General features: G+C 38.8%; 1 protein-coding gene across 2 annotated transcripts in view; it reads right to left on the reverse strand.

Moving 5' to 3' along the window:
* The window catches only part of LOC117294883 (fucose mutarotase-like), a 38174-nt gene that overhangs the window by 11359 nt on the left and 9677 nt on the right, over positions 1–17138 (reverse strand). For both annotated transcript variants that reach the window (XM_033777432.1, XM_033777431.1), the window contains exons 2-3: positions 9810–9878; positions 8845–8915 (exon numbers count right to left, since the gene is read on the reverse strand). In XM_033777432.1, the coding sequence (XP_033633323.1) occupies positions 8845–8915; positions 9810–9878 (140 nt within the window). The remainder of the gene's footprint in view (positions 1–8844; positions 8916–9809; positions 9879–17138) is intronic.

Below are 17138 nucleotides of genomic sequence, written 5' to 3' on the forward strand. Positions count from 1 at the left end.
TCTTTACACAATTACCGGACAAAACTCAGATTATAAGAAGTGAAGTGCTTTTTGAGAAGCCCTTAGTTTATTGAATAGGATATGAATGGCTTACTTGTCTGGGGCTGGACAATGCTTTAAACCCCTCTTGACTCAACTTGTTCTTCTTTTATTGCTTAAGCTTTGCTTTATTACGCCACATGTCACCTTTTGTGAACCCTACACAAACACTAGAAAGTTTCTGTTTGAAAAGTAGCCATGCGCTTCACAACCATCTCCATTGTCCAGGAATTTCATCATAAGGCCGCTATTCATCTCTTAATTAATAGACCGTATTTAATGTCCATTCATCCTATGACATCAAGTTACTTCCGTTTAGCTGTGGTGCTTTACTGACTCCCCGATGATACGAAGACGGTTTGCTTAAACCTCAGTGAATCAGTTCCTTACAATATGACTAGAGATCATTTGTCCATTAGCCCTCCTCTCAACCAGCGATAAACCAAAGCCTAAGGCATGTTTATTTATTCCGTCGCTTCCGGGCTGTGGTTAGGAACTGGCGGCAGGGAGGGTCCAACTTTCCAATGAGGTTTCAAATTGGGAGGTCACCTGTCCAAAGGAAAATGCCGAACAAAAAAGAGACGGCACGCGCTTCAAACACTGGCGCATTCCGATTGATAAGGTTCTCTTTCATTCATAAAAATATGAAGTGCAAACAGAAGGCGTGTCTGCGCACAATAGAAGCACCTGGCAAAAGATCCCAAATCTGGCTCCATTCCAAGTCCTACTATCAAATGTTTGTAATGTAAACAAGAGCAGTAACCACAGAGCTTGTTTGTTGTTTATCACTGTGGTAATAGACAAGGATATTATTGTAAATTTTTTAATGAAGATTCTGGCGCAAGTACAGGTTATGTTATCGAAGCAATACTTGGTAATCATTGTTTACAAGTGGAACCTATCAGTGCCCTAAAGGAAGGAAATCTTCATCCACGCTACAGGCTAGTAGCCTCGAACTTACACTAGGTACTAGAATATCAATTCCTTCCGTTGGAAGTCCAAACATGGGCACACAATAACAAGACTCTATTCCGAAAAATTTTGGCAGAATGATTTGACAACTTGGTAGATTCTTCACTGACAAGTCCCTGATAATAGTTGTCCACAAACTTAGTTTTACATCAGTGGTTTTCAATGCCTTAACCATAATAGAAAGTGAAAAACGGGCGTATCCACAAACCTTGATTTTGGAGCGGGTGTTCATAATGGAGACTTACACACAGATTTAAAACATTGTTAACAGCATTTATCGGTAGAACTATTTATGCAATGCTGCAGTGTACCCTTTATATGTTTGTCGTCTAAAATAAGCCTTTGAGAACAACTCTGCTAGGGTCACCAACTAATTTTTTGCATTGATACCATAGTTCCTTTTGGTTGGAAAGCAGTTTGCAAGAACTAAAAACACTGTTTTTGAATCTATAAAAGTACAATTTTATCAAGGTTCTGTATACTGACAATCGGTCAAGCGTTACAAAAACTAGAATGATATTTAAACCTTGTACATTCCATTCCCTGACACCTTTTGGATAAAGCGCTACAATACAAAGGGAAAAAGCACTGACATCAGCTAATAAAGGAACTATTTTTGACCCCCCCTTAGGGGGCGACCTAAAACTAAAAGAATGTAGGTGGGCAGGTCAGAAATCTTCTTTTGACGTCAACGACCTTTTGTTTTCTGCTCATTTTAAAAAACCTCACCACACAAAAAAAAAAACTTTGTGTACCCATGGATTTAATCTGCACGGATTCTTGTTGGAATTTATCCTTCTAATTGTCCAAGCACGATCCCGGCACTTTGGTGGGTGTCGTGCCTTAAGTCTATACTCAAACTTAGCCCACAGGGCGTCCTCTCCTAGGTTTCCCCCCAAAAGGGGTGAAGCTATTTGGGTACGAATGGAAAGTTCTACACCCACTGAATAAAATAAACAGAAGCTTCATAACTGCGCATCCATGGCTACAAACTATGCGTCGTAACCAGTTCAAACAGATTCCTTGCATTCCGATTGAGGCTAAAAATACCTGTCCTCTTTGTGACGCGTTTAAAATTAAATTCTGATGTGTCTTTTCCAAACAATGACAGAGGAGCCATTTTAGGCTGAGAAGGTTTCCAGTATTGTTTTGATTAATTCTTCTATTGAACGAATTTCTGGTCGTCAAGGTAAATCAAACACTTTAAATGATGAATCACATTCTTACAAAAGTACCAATGACCTTTGACCTTGTAATTTCCTTTTAATAAGGAAGTAAATGAAAGCGACGTGTTCTCAAATGGGCCGTTTAAAACCAGCAGGGTCGATTGTAGACCATGTGTAAATGGGCCGTTTAAAACCAGCATGGTCGATTGTAGACCATGTGAAATAGGACGAAGCGGAAGGTTTGAAATGGCTGTTTACCACGGAGTCTGAGAGTCACTTTATTCCCATTCATAAATGCCTTTCCATTAAAAACCCTTCAAAAAGACTTTGAAAAATGATAACCAATCTGACAGTTTACAGACTGTGCGTTGAATTTCAGTCAATGTTGAGCACTACCTACATGTTGTTCCTCACATCAGGTTAAGCTTAGCACTCGCACAACCAAAATATGCAACCTACCAACTTAAACTGGGCCATGTCTCCCCCCGGCCTTGTTAAACACTTCTCATGCGTTTACACATTATCTCAAGTTTAACCATGGCGGTGTGACCTCCTCTCAACCAATTAGAATAGATGAACTGTCCCAGGATTTTATGAATGCAAATTTTAAAAAAACTATTTGAACCTCCGCTTGAATTATGATTTGTATCCATTTAAAAGATGAAATCAAGTGGAAAATACTGTCTAGAAAGGTACAAAGAAAATGCAAGAAAGCAGTTAAAACTAAACTTTAAGTACAAATTACACAAATACCAGACATTTTTTCTCCCAAGACTGGTGGACTACAAATTGTGACAAAATGTTTCAGTTAAAAAGTGCATACCTTCAAGTAGAGACCAGGAATTATGGGTGGAGGTTTTTGTACCATGGTGTACCCTAGCAAACACAACTACCCCCCCCCTAATTAACTCGAAAATATGAATAAAATTCCAGAAAATAAGAACACAATTCCAGGTCAAAATTTTAACCTCACACTCAACAAAAACAACATTTTCCTAGGGAGGTAAATAAGTACACACGGATGTTGTAACGCTAATGTGCACAATACAAACTGACGGGTTGAAGTTCCTGATCTGTGCGATTGATTCTGAATGGCAAATTAGGCCTAATAGTTTTTGACCTGGCTTCGACTTATTTAATGTGAAAAAGTTAACTTTACAATACTTTTGTGAATGCTTTAATAGATGGACAATCCACAGAAAGGATTCAAAGACTCAAAACGCTGCCCAGGGACAGTATTAATTACGGACCTAAAAACAGGATTGTTTTTCAAATTGTGACAAAAAGTGCACGTCAAAAAATGCATACCTTCAAGTAGAGACCAGGAATTATGGGTGGAGGTTTTTGTACCATGGTGTACCTTAGCAAACACAACTACCCCCCCCCCCTAACCAACTCAAAAATATGAATAAAATTCCAGGTAAAAAATTTAACCCCACACCGAATAAAAACAACATTTTCAACCTAATTAAATGATAGGGGGGAACCACAGATATTTGCCCCACAAACAGCATTCTCCGAAATAAATTCCTGACCCAAGAAAAGCTCCAACCAAACCCTTCAACGAGGAAGGAGGGAGGAATTGTTATGAGCATACTTTACATTCTTCTGTTTACTTTATTGAATATTTTTATTAGAGGAGGGATTACTTCCGACAAGTCCAAAAGTTCCAGACAGCCGTCTATCCGCAAAGTTTAGACCCACTGGTTGATTGATGGACTTCAAACTTGTTCTCAAAAGTGCTAAAGATAAAACGTCAACATTTGCATAACACAATTCTTCAGGGGTGTCACAGTGTCCTTGAAGTGGCTGCTTGATTGCAGGTTATTCCAGGTACTTGATAATAAACATCATAAATCAAGATTCATATTACACTTGGGTCATTCACTTGTATGGATCTAATCCATCGAGAGGTAAATAAATACCGACAAGGTAACATCATTTGAGTTTCTAAAAAATGAGAGGTGAGACAAAAATGTGTTATACTACTTTTCTTTTGAAATGGGATTGTCAGGTCCCTATAGGCCAGCACCGCCCTCCTTTCTCTGCCTACCCTTACCCCCCCCCCCCCCCCCCCCACCACCGAAGCATTAGGTCAATACCCATACGTTCATGGCTTTATACGTCAGCTTTATTTAAGTTTTAAAGCGGAGGTGTTATCCATCTTTCCTGAAACACAATCCAGGCTGAGGATCATCACAATCAAACTTAAAGTGTTCTGCACTATCGAAATGTCCAAAACAAAACCTACATTACGATTACTTACAATCAGAGACAATTACAACAACAAATGGTAGTGTGTGAAGTGTCACGTACACATGGATCAAAATAGGAAACGTCAAACTTTTACACTGCAAAAATACAATATTTCAAAGACATTTAAAGTGTTTCCTGATGCGTTACGTACTTCGCTGTAGATGCCGCCTTGAATTCAAGGTTTTGGGAGGCCATGGCCAAGGTCGTAGCTGGACCAATTTTAATAGTGGACTCTAAATCCAATTTAGTCCACCAAGGGCAAGCGGGTCAACAAAATTATTCAAGTTTAGATACATGTACGGAGCCATCCTTGCTGAAGTGCAATCTGGGGGAAATCTGTACTGGGCGGGAGTGCTGGGCGAAATTTGTTAGTTTTGGGAGGCCCACCCGCATCGCCCACCAACTGGCTACAACACTGGCCATAACCTCTGTTGCCCTGGCTCCCGGCCTTGCCCTTTCAAAGATGAAATTCCAGGCCTTGAAATCTGCTTGAACTGATGGTGGAAGTATGACGAGTAAGCTTTGATAAAATTCAATTTGCAACCTGAATTTGAATGATAGTACTTCTCTTGATTTCTGAAAAAGTTCAAGAAACCTCCATGGAGTTGAGCCCCCTCTGTTGTAAAAAACAAATGGATCAGTCCAATAAGTAGGGGAACTTTTAAAAACTGTTTACTTGAATTCTAGCCCTCTCTTTGAAATCTTATCAGTCTGGGCCAATTTATTTTAATAGAGCTTCTAAGATGGAACTTTACAGCCAATCTTTCTTGCTAAGCAAATCTTGTTATATTTCTTCTTCTAAATTTCTGAAAGAGATCACATCCAAAAGGCTTGATGTACCCAGATACAATATTATTTCTATTGCCAAATAAAGACAAACTAAGGAAAGTTGTTAGTTGCCAAGCAAAGTGTGATGTCACTATACAAATCTGGACGACAATACTGACAACTCATCTTATCTCTTTGTGAAATTTCATCTTTGAGAGGGCAAGGCCATATTATAAATTGTGCAAGGGGCAAATCTTCAAGTATTTGGGAAACTTTTGAAGGGCACCGAGGCCATGACCAGTGGCAACAAAGGTTATTGCCCCCATGTAATTCCAGGCCTGCAGTCACCTGGATTTACTGAAGGAATACTGAAGCTGTTTTTCCTTCTTCTAACTTTCCGGATGGGATCACATCCAAAAGGAAAACAATGAATGTATCCAGATACGTTATTATTTCTGTCATCAAATAAAAAACCCATTCACTAACACTTAAAGATGGAAAAACTAATAAAAATAGCACTTCCACTTTCCATAAACTGGAAAGTATTCCCCAGTGACCCATTGAAGGGTCCTCCTATTCAAAAAGTATGTAAAAACATTCCTCAATTCCAAACCTAAACTATTACGATAGCAGACCCTGGGTGGCCTTCTATACACACCCAAGTGTCTGGACAAATTTGTCTTTGAAATTAGTCTCGCATTTCTAAATACCAAATTTATCAGCAGAAATATAAAAAGGTTGTGGTTTTGGGGGGAAGTGGGGGTGGTGGCTACAAGTGCCACATTGTAGGAAGCTTATTAAACTAACATTAAAATTGGAACATGTGTGCATTTTTTACATACCAAGCATATTTAGAATTGAGAGAAAATGAACAGTTTCACAAACCGAGCTAAAGTTGAAAATACATCTCTAAGCTTGTGGCTATTTTATGGACAATTTTATAGATTTAAACGACTGGGGGTGGATGGGGGTGTTGGATGGGGTGTAGGGTTGGGGTGTAGGGTTGGAGTGTATGTAAGGTTGAGGAGTTGGTGTGCAAGCTTGGATCCTTGGGGTGGGCGTGGGGTTCAGACTGGGCCCACCTAAGAGCCCATTTATTTTCATTGTAAGCTTTGTGACCATGGTGATGCACTATGAGGTGATTTCCGAATGGTCACCTCCTCCTGACATCTTTTGGCAAAGGTTTTAAAGTTTGCATTTAAACTCTGAAATACATGAACTTGAAAAAAACGTTGGGACAAATTTGGCACACAAATTGTTAAACCTTAGGCAGTTCCAATGCCAGTAAGTCAACATTAAAACTTTGCAACCCTAGACAAGTTTATAGATTTAATCAAAAAATTGTGATTTATAACAGTGTGACAAAAAGGTTAGTATGTGATGGCAATTACACAGTGAACTTGGGCCCTGGGGGTTTCATAATAACCTCATAACACACAGAGGTCTGTCATGATAACATTAGACCATGCTGGCAGATGAAATCACCTGGTTTCAAACCACCCAACACGCTGAGTGTCAAGGGTGGCCATTGGCACTGAAGACAAACACTAACGTCTCAATTCACTGAGTAGCAATGAAGCCTTTAGCTTTGGTTGACTAAGACTAAGTTACCCGACTCTGCGAGTTATGATAAATGATGGCCTGACCTTTTGGGTGACAGAGCCAGCCTAACAGCTCCCCTAATCACACATCAATGGAGTCAAGATTGCCTGGCGTCTTCATTCATAATTCAAAGGAAATATTATTCACAAATGGTAATAGCCTCAAACTGAAAAAAAAACATGATCAATATTTTATTCGGACACCTAACCGAGATGACAAAAGTCAAATAAAACTCAAAACTCAAATTTACTTCAGTTCAAAAACTCCAACTTAAAAACTCATAAAATGAAAACCTCTGCACTGAAAGAGTCAAATATTAAAATCTTAAAAATCAAAAAGTTCTAAAAGTGTAACTCAAAATGTCTTAACTCATTACTCAACAACCTCCAAACTCAGTACAGAAAACTCAAAACTCATCAAAGGCCTAACCGAAACCCTAACGAATGATGTCATAATCAAGAAAAACCTCAAGACCATTTACAGACATGCGCTTCACTCTTCAAGACTGCCTGCCCTGATAACCCAATCTGTTGAACTCCCATTCATTCACCTCACGGATCCCTCCCTAATTCAATGCAACACTTGGTTGGTTAACAACGCACATGTCTCCGAAAGGGGATCCCAACAACTCTCATTCAAAGGAACTTGCCGACAATGAAGGCACTTGTCACCACCTCCGAGAAGCCGAAAAGGAAAGCTTATATCAAAGTCTGTCGGCGGCCCATGTGTACACAACACACAATGGGAGAAGAAAGTCCCCCTATGTTGATAGGAGAAATGGTGTAAGCTGCTCACAATTAGCGTCAAGCTAAGACAGCCACAGGGAGTGTTCTAAAGAGCAGACTTTTTCCAAGACTTTTTTTTTCAAGCATTGTGGACTTGTGCCAGGATGATATTTGATGTATCCCATGACTCAATGACCATTACCATGCTAAAATTACAACCAGGGCCCAATTTCATAGAGCTGCTAAGCACAAACAACTTGCTTAGAATAAAATTTCTTCCTCGATAAAAACAGGATTACACACCAAATTTCCTCCTGATTTTCAGGATAAGCAAACAACAGCTGAATACTCATAACAAACAATATGCAACAAATGGAAGTTTTGTTGTTAATCCTTATTTTATCAAGGAAGAAACGTCATTCTTTGCATATTTTTGTGCTTAGCAGCTCTTTGAAACTTGGCCCTGATCATATACTAAGAAAAGAAACTCATCAGTGAATAGGTAAAATCCCTTCTGCCTCCAAACAAGCAGTGAGTTGGGGGAAGAACACCTCTAAATTGCATTAAAGACACTGGACACTATTGGTAATTGTCAAAGACTAGTCTTCACAGTTGGTGTATCTCAACATGCATAAAATAACAAACCTGTGAAAATTTAAGCTCAATCGGTCGTCCAAGTTGCAAGATATTAATGAAAGAAAAAAACACCCTTGTCGCACCATGGTCACACGAAGTTGTGTGCTTTCAGATGCTTGATTTTTAGACCTCAAATTCTAAATCTGAGGTCTCGAAACCAAATTTGCGGAAAATTACTTATTTCTCGAAAACTACGTCACTTCAGAGGGAGCTGTTTCTCACAATGTTTTATACTATCAACCTCTCCCAATTACTCGTAATCAAGAAAAGTTTTATGATAATAATTATTTTGAGTAATGACCAATAGTGTCCACTGCCTTTAACAGATAAATTTTATTTATAGATCTAATAATTCCCATCCTTGTTCTAGTATTTTGTATCTACTGGGAACAAAACAACTTTTCTACAAGAAGTGAAAGGAAATCAGAGCAACTTTTGGGCGAATCCGGCTGTGTAGGGAAGTCCCAATTGTCCAATTTCATTCACAGAAAAACCAAACAAGATAGCAGTATTCCTGCCTTCCTAAAGATCCAGTGAAAGTAACTTGACTAAATACATACAAACCAAAGCTACTGTTACAGTAGTAAGAGTTAATTGGTGAACATTTTTTCCTGCTTCCAAGACCACACATTGATTTGCAACTTCTCAGGTAACCTTAACGGTACAAGGAAACGACTTACCGGTGATTCCACAAAAGCATCGAGCGGTAATAGTTGTAATATCGCCTCTAACAGTTCTGGTATACCGTGACCTGTAGGAGGAAAAAATACAAACTTTACTAGAACCTTTTGTCCTTCCTGTTGGAGAGAACACAATTAAAGATCGATTGCGCATGACGTCATTGACCACCATAATTGAAACATGTACACACTGCGCGTGTGTCTCAACCAATCATCGCCTTTCTGCATGCACATTTCATCAACGGCGGCCAATGCAAGGGGAAAATCCCTACTCAAAATTTCTTATTAACTTGTCATGAAGTATCAGTGTTGAATACTTTACATGTACAAATTTATGTAGATGAAAACAAACACAAGTTTTATACCGTTCATGAAAATTTGTAAAGCCTTAGAAAAATGTATCTATTACTGAAGCTGAGTTACCAAAACAAATATTTTTTTCACTGCCCTAGGGGTTGCGGTCCAATGTAAGTTTTAATCCCTGAATGTATATTAAAGACAGTGGACACCTTTGGTAGTTGTCAAAGAGCAATCTCCTCACTTGGTGTATCTCAACATATGCACAAAATAACGAACCTGTGAAAACTTGAACCCAATTGGTTGTCAAAGTTGCGAGATAATAATGGAAGAAAAAACACCCTTGTCACACAAAGTTTTGTGCTTTCAGATGCTTGATTCTGAGGTCTCGAAATCGAATTCAAATATTTTAGTGGAAAATTACTTCTTTCTCCAAAACCTAAGTTACTTCAGAGGGTACATTTTCTCAAAATGCTTTATACTATCAACAGCTCTCTATTGCTCGTTACCGAGTAAGTTTTTATGCTAAAATTATTTTGAGTAATTACCAATAGTGTCCAGTGCTTTTAAGGCAGTGTTTCCATGGTACTATTTCTTTAATAAGTCAAGGAATTCCTGTTACATAATACAAATATTTTGAAAATCTTTTATTTAGTTTGATATCTTACCATCTGCCCGTATTTCTCGTGGCCCAGCAGCACATACTGAACTTGATGGGAAATTAGCATCAGCTAGAACTGTGAGAGAAGAAAGTAAAGTATGCAGATTTAAAATTTATCATTCATCAACATGATTTCCAATCTTTTAGATTAAGATTAAAGATTAAAAATATTTATTACTGTGAGGAGTTGTTCCTTTATTATTGGAGCAATTGTTTAATTGTTATAGTATAAAGTTATTCTCTCTCCGCTGAGGATGCGGGGTGGCGCCCTTTGAAGTTTAGAGACCCCCCACGCTCCTCACTGCCTGCACAATCTTCATCAGGTGAGGATGCCAAACTTTATCCGTAGTTTTACACCTTTTATTTAATCATTATAATGCAATGTTATTGACTCATGCTTATTTCCATTATATCCACAAATATCCATAGATTCATATTCTGTTGTAGATTTTGGGAGTTTCATTGACTAAAAAGAGTAATTTTACAGTTAGAAAACTTGTGTGGGTCACAGATTTGGAGGTGACGCTTTAGGATATACATGTGCGTTGGTTAGCGTTATAAGCTATGCTGTGTTGCGGTACATACACGCGCAGTCAGGTACATGTAGAAGTTAATGTTAACGTTGCTATGTATGGACGGATGTATGTATGGCAATGGCTCTGTTGGACATTGGGGGAATGGGTGTTTATTTCTGTGTGAAAATGGTGTAAGTGAAGTTGGGCGCTCAACGATGTATGTTTGTGTCTCATATCCCCATTGCCCAGTACTGCTGTGCCATTATTATATCCCAGTTAACTGAGTCTAGTGTCTATTGAGATTTTAAGAGATGAATTGATATTGAGAGGTCCTAAGTATTGTCGTACTAAAGCAGGAGTTTAATTAATGTATCTTTGTGTATTTTATCATCCGCCTGCACAATCTTCATCAGATATCAATTGTGCAGGTTAGGTCCTTCAACAATTCAATAAAGGGTCAACTACATTGGCGGAGAGAAAACAGAACCTGTGTGTCTTTAAAACTTCATTTCCAGTATTTACATGTAGCAGCCGCTTTGGACCCCCACACTACATTAGTCTTCGGACCCCAACACATATCTTAGATTACCATGATATAAAACATGAAATTTGTATTCCCTGTGTAAAGGAGACTACATAGAGATTAAGATTAAAGACAGTGGACTCTATTGGTAATTGTCAAAGACCAGTCTTTTCACTTGGTGTATCTCAACGTATACATAGAATAACCAACCTATCAATATTTGAGCTCAATCGGTCATCGAAGTTGCGAGATAATAATGAAAGAAAAAACACCCTTGTCACACGAAGTTGTGTGCTTTCAGATGCTTGATTTTGAGACCTCAAATTCTAAACTTAACCCTCAAAATCAAATTCGTGGAAAATTACTTCTTTCTCGAAAACTATGTCACTTCTTCAGAGGGAGCTGTTTCTCACAATGTTTTATACTATCAACCTCTCTCCATTACTCGTAATCAAGAAAGGTTTTATGATAATAATTATTTTGAGTAATTACCAATAGTGTCCACTGCCTTTAAAGATAAGAGATTTTCTGTAGGATTTGAAACTTTGCATGTTGGAAGTTACACGAAGGGGAGGTTTGCGATAGCATCGCGTGTAAAATCTCTCTTGAGTAGTGTTGGTTCAACCACCAATTCTTTTCAGAACCAACACTATTCAAAGGAGATTTACACATGGTGCTACCACAAAGATTTTCTGGTCACATTCCCTACACAGTACTTCAGTAACTATGCATAGTAAATTTTACACATTAAGACGCCAGACTATCTCCACCCCTTTTGCATCCCTCTTCCTTCAGCTGTGTCCCAATTGGCGACTACAGCTATGGCTGCGGCTAGATTTCCGCATCAACATGCATTGAAGTTTAGGAAATCCCTAGCAACACCCTTAGCATTAACTGAAGCCATAGCCACAGTTACCAATTTGGATACAAATAAACTCCAACCACCCATGGGGTAAATTGCAACAAGTCCTCCATGTTGCAACTTAGTGTCCGATGAGTAACAAAAACTCTACTGTTAATTATACCTAGTGGTTTCTCAAATACTTGACTTGAACTAATCCATAGCGAGCATATTTGTGGTCAACCCCCATACCCCGATAATTACATCATAATTTAAGAACGTCTTGAGATTGCCTCAGGATTGGGGAACACACACATGGTTTATGAATGAGTTAATCCATTACACATTGCACAATCTGCTTTCACCAACACCTTATTGTAGGTGAATTCTTACAAGTATAAAGAATGGAATAATATGTACAAGGATGTCTTGAATCTCAACAAAAGGCAAAAAGGCAAGTTATGTCCGTCTCCTAACCGATGAATTGACAAACAATAAGTATGAACAATTGAAAAGATTTACAAGACGGATGACAAGATCCGTCCTTAAGAGGATGTTTATTTCTGAGGAATAATTGGAGTATTGCAAGTAAACCCCCACCCTTCCCTTTTGCAATGAGCAGTGTTTGTAGCTAAGACCAATTTTAATGGTGGACTCTAAATCAAATTTAGTCCACCAAGGGCGAGCGGTTAAACACAGTGTATTCATGTTCAGATATGGGGCCATCATTACTGAAGTGCAATCTGGGGGAAATCTGTGCTTGGCGGCATAGTGTATTATTCTCAGAGTGCTGGGCGAAATTTGTAAGTCCTGCACAATCCACCGTGGCTACAACACTGGCAAAAAGTATACTCAAAATACTTTGTAGTTGCAGTATGCTTGGAAATTAGAAAATGTTTCAATGTACACGTAAGCATTTGATTTACCTTTTGGGGAATCTCAGGCCTTGAATTGCACGCTGGCACGCATGCAACGGAGGCCATGCCCATGACCTCCATTGCCCCTTGTCTTGGCCTTGGTGCCCCTTCAAAGGTTTCCCACTGAAATAAAACTTAAGATTTTCCAATGTAAGTGCCCTTTGCAAACTGAAAATGGCCTTGCCCTTTCGCGAATGAAATTCCACGCCTGGAATCTAATAAAGAGTGATTGAATTGAATTAAATTGAATTAAATTGAAAAGGGGCAAGCAGTAACTCAAAAAGCCAAATAAAGTCGAAAAGGGTTCATTTTTTTCACAGAATTTCGGGGGAAAAACGCTGATCATTTTAGGTTCAAGACACAAAACAAAAAATGGGCCCTGAAAGTGTTATTTAACAAATGAATGAAAGATTATGTCATTTTTTTTTATCTCCAAAGATCCATCACCCTAAAAGTAGGGAAGGTGATCCCGAGGTGGCAAATTTGTGCTCAAATAACAACACCTTGTAACCATATTAGGTGTCCAAAAATAAACTACAGCAAAGAATCAAATGTAAACCTTTCAAGTATCTAGACAGAAGTACATCGAATAATCTCACTCTAAATTCCTGGACCCTTTACAAAGAAAAACATGAAACCAGTAGAATATACAAACTATCAAACAGTGATACTTGATGTGTTGGTTTAGAGGATACCACAAACCACAACATACAGTATGCCGCAGGATTGCATAAACGGTACAACAGTAGGGTTCTTCAGCTTTCTAAATATACAGCTTTCCCACTAAACTAGTGGCTTTTTCATTAAATGACTTAATTAGGCCCAATCAGGACGTGGTCAATTTCTCTATGGTCAGACCAGACTCATAGTGTAGGCCTACTTATTATGACCCAGATACGACTCCAGAACAATCAAACAAGTTCATTGTCCTGCATGTTTGATAAAGTGCACCACCGGTCCCAAGCATTCTACTTACAAGTAGGTTGTGCAAGGGCATGTAGTGGTAAACAGTGCTTGCACAATTAATACAGAAAAAATGTACTGCGCATGAGTACCGTGTACCTCACAGACTTTCAAACAGGGTGTCTAACACACATCGGTATACGGGTAAAAACCAAAAGTTAGTATTCTTTATCCAGATGCAAATTCAACATCTATTAATAGTGTACATGTCATTGCCAAGTACCAGCAGTTGAGTGCACTAAACTTTCTGTGGCCCTCACTCATCTAAAAGGAGGGGGGGGGACACGGGTGGGCTCCCAGTCATTGCATTTGTGTCCATCATCGCTTCTCAAAACATAATGAAAAATGAGTACATGCTTTAAAAAATATCTAATTTGAAACATCAACAAACAATTTCATCCGAGCTTCATTATTATGTAGAACCCTAGCAGGTGGGACCAATTTAGGGAAATCCCCCACTAGTCTGTCTACATGACACCTGGTGCTGCATGGTACAGCCTGTGAAAACAAAAACTTGTTGGAAACTTAAAACAAAAAACTTTTTAAAAGAAAACTGCAAACATCTGACACCGATACTTGATAAAATTACAACTTTTCCCTGTTACCAGGATCTGTTTTTTAGGTTTCAAGTTTATTTCCATAAGCCAGGTTCATACTTCCTGCAAATGCGAATGAGATCTGAATTTTGACGTCACAACATCAACAAATACTTTGCATCAGTTGATTTGCTGCAAAAAACAGCCATGTGACGTCAAAATTCCCTTCGCATTCGCATTCGCATTTGCAAGTTCGAGTATGAACCAGTTTAGGAAAATCCATGAAAGCCGCCATATTTACATTTGTGCAATCTGATTCGGTATGCTCTACAGATTCCAAAAATGTATAGTTTTGCTAATCCCCAAAAAACTTGACAAACTTTAAAATCTATGCATTGTGAACAAGGGAAAACTTTATTGGAACTTAATAACATTATCTAGACCGTATCGATTAACCCCTTTTTGTTGCTATGAAAGTCGCCATCTTGTAGGGCAGGCCGTATGCATGTCTCAATTAAATAAGCACGCAGCATTCCCAGTTTGATTTCTCTGGCACACGCATGCATACGAACACGTACAAGCTCACAGACGCCATGTTGTAGGGCAGGTATTTGAATGGTGACGTCATATTCAATACAGTCTTGAGGAAGTTCAGACCATAGCTTGCACGTACACGGTCTGCCCAGGCAGTGTACTGTTATATGTATTAGAAATATAGCAATTCCTGAGTTTCCAGTAGGGACCACCTGTTTGATTACACTGTTGGTTTATGTGGCTTTGTGGTTTGCTTATTACCTAACCACTGGCGGGTTTCACAATAGCTACATCATTGTGGACTACAAGTGATGATTTAACAAATGGGTCAATGATCTAGAGGATGGATACAGCATGGTTGGATACAGTAACCCAATAAAAAGAATATTGCTCTATCCAAGAGCATATGATACTGGGGCTTGCACTTTTAACACCAGCCTGGCATAGGTTGTCTAGTAATAACAACTGTGGTGGGCTAGTAAATACCACTTCCAAACTTGTGGGCTATGTGAAAAAGACAGATCTGTGTTTTACAATGTTCATTTTTATTTTACATCTGTTTTATTTTGATTGCGTGAATGATTTTCTTTTCCTTTCCAGCGCTTTGCATCCTCTTGTTTAATAAGTTTTTTTTTTAAATATCTCATTTGGGGACAAGGGAAGCTGAGTGGTGATGTGTGTGTGCGTGTGTGGGGTGGGGGGGGGGGGGGTTATAGCCTTTACCCTCTAGATTATGCCACTGAAACTTTGGAATGATAATACACAAAACCAGATGTATTGAAATGTTATTATTTTAAGCTTTGATCTTCTTTCTTGTTGAAGGGGCAATTTTTCTCTGGTAAGGGCACTTCTATGTGGAAAATGTAAATCTGTTTTGGGAATGGAATTTTTCAAAGGGCATCACAGCAATAGACCGATCAATTAGGCTCCGCCCACGACGCACGTGTGAGTAAAAACACGTGAGCCTCTCCAATGCCTTTCTGCACAATCTGCCGCACGCGCCAAGCATACGCACACGCATGTCGGACCTTATTTGTCGGACCTTCGTTCCATTGTGATTGGTCAAAACGCAATGGGGCGGAGCTTAATGGATCGGTCTATAGAACGGGGCGCCGCGGCGTTAATTTAAAGCTTCACCCCCTCTAGATATGCCACTGGATTTTGGATTGTGGTAATATTATACATTTACAAGTCCAGATGATAGGGTTCGATTATTTCAGGCCTTGAAAATTTCACTCTTGAAAGGGCAAAGCCCCTTGTATTGGGAATGGCACTTTTCAAAGGGCACCACAGCAAAGGAACAGGGCACCATGGCAATTGCTATTGGCGCTGTGGGTTAAACAGAGGCTTATTATTTGCTTTAGAAATATCACTAGTGTTTTGCGATGTTTTCCACATCACTACGTATTGTCAATATGGTCTTTAATACCCAGACCAGGGAACCAGATCCGTATCGAGCTTGTTACGACTGCAGATGATATTTATTCTAAAACACAGAGACCTATTCTTCTGAACTATTCATGGCATTTAAAGCACTCCTTGATCTAATGGATGAGCCAGAGACATGGGTGGGGTGACAGGTGAGGTATGCTTCCAGACAATGGCAGACAAAAGAACCCAACAAATCTATGTCTATTTACAAAAGGGGGTCACATTCTTGCTTGGAGTCTTTGAAAAAGTGAAAGTATGTTGATATCTATTTTTAGTTTTGAGTTGATAGCAAACTAGTAGTCCAGCATTTGCACAATGTAAGGCCAAATAAATAAAAATACTAGTTGATCGTCCCCGCCCGCATCCTTTTTTGGGGCTGCATCCTTTTTTTTATACTATTTTTTTATTTTTCGATTTTTGTAAAAAAAAAAAAAAAAAAAAAAAAATATTTTACAAAGAGACTGGACTAGAAGTTTTTCCCGAATCTAACCTGATGCTTTCGAACACATGAACCGTCTGTTTCCTAAAACATTATTAGTGAATGCCTACCAGCCAATCTTTTTAGTGTAATCCGACCCTGTTAATAGTGTTAACAGATCATCATGCATTAAATAGACCGTATAAAATAAGTTTGCGATGAGTTCAAACTGAAGAATTGGTGGCCTGTTTGATTTGAAATACTATTAGCGGCCATCTTGAATTTTTTTAATAAATAATAAATAAAAAGGCCCTCATCCTCCTCTTTTTTAAAAAAAACTGGACGATCAACTGGTATTTTTTTTCTGGCCTAATGTACAGGCATGCAACTGCAACTTCACCAAAAAAGAGGAAATTGGAAAATTTCAAGGATTTCTTAAACAGAGGGAATCAGCTGATCCGTGGAAAAGTAGCACGCCTGAATGTATTTATATAAAGGTGTTTAGTTTACATTATGAAATAAAGGCAACTTTTGTCTGGGAAAGATATTTGCAGGACTGAAATTTCACCTTGTAGTGGGCAAGGTTATTTTCTGTTTTGCAAAGGGCACTTTCCATTGCAAAACCTACAAGTCATGGGGAAACATTTAAAGGGCACCA

The sequence above is a fragment of the Asterias rubens genome, chromosome 9 (assembly GCF_902459465.1).
Source record: "Asterias rubens chromosome 9, eAstRub1.3, whole genome shotgun sequence".
In the NCBI taxonomy this organism is placed as follows: Eukaryota; Metazoa; Echinodermata; class Asteroidea; order Forcipulatida; family Asteriidae; genus Asterias; species Asterias rubens.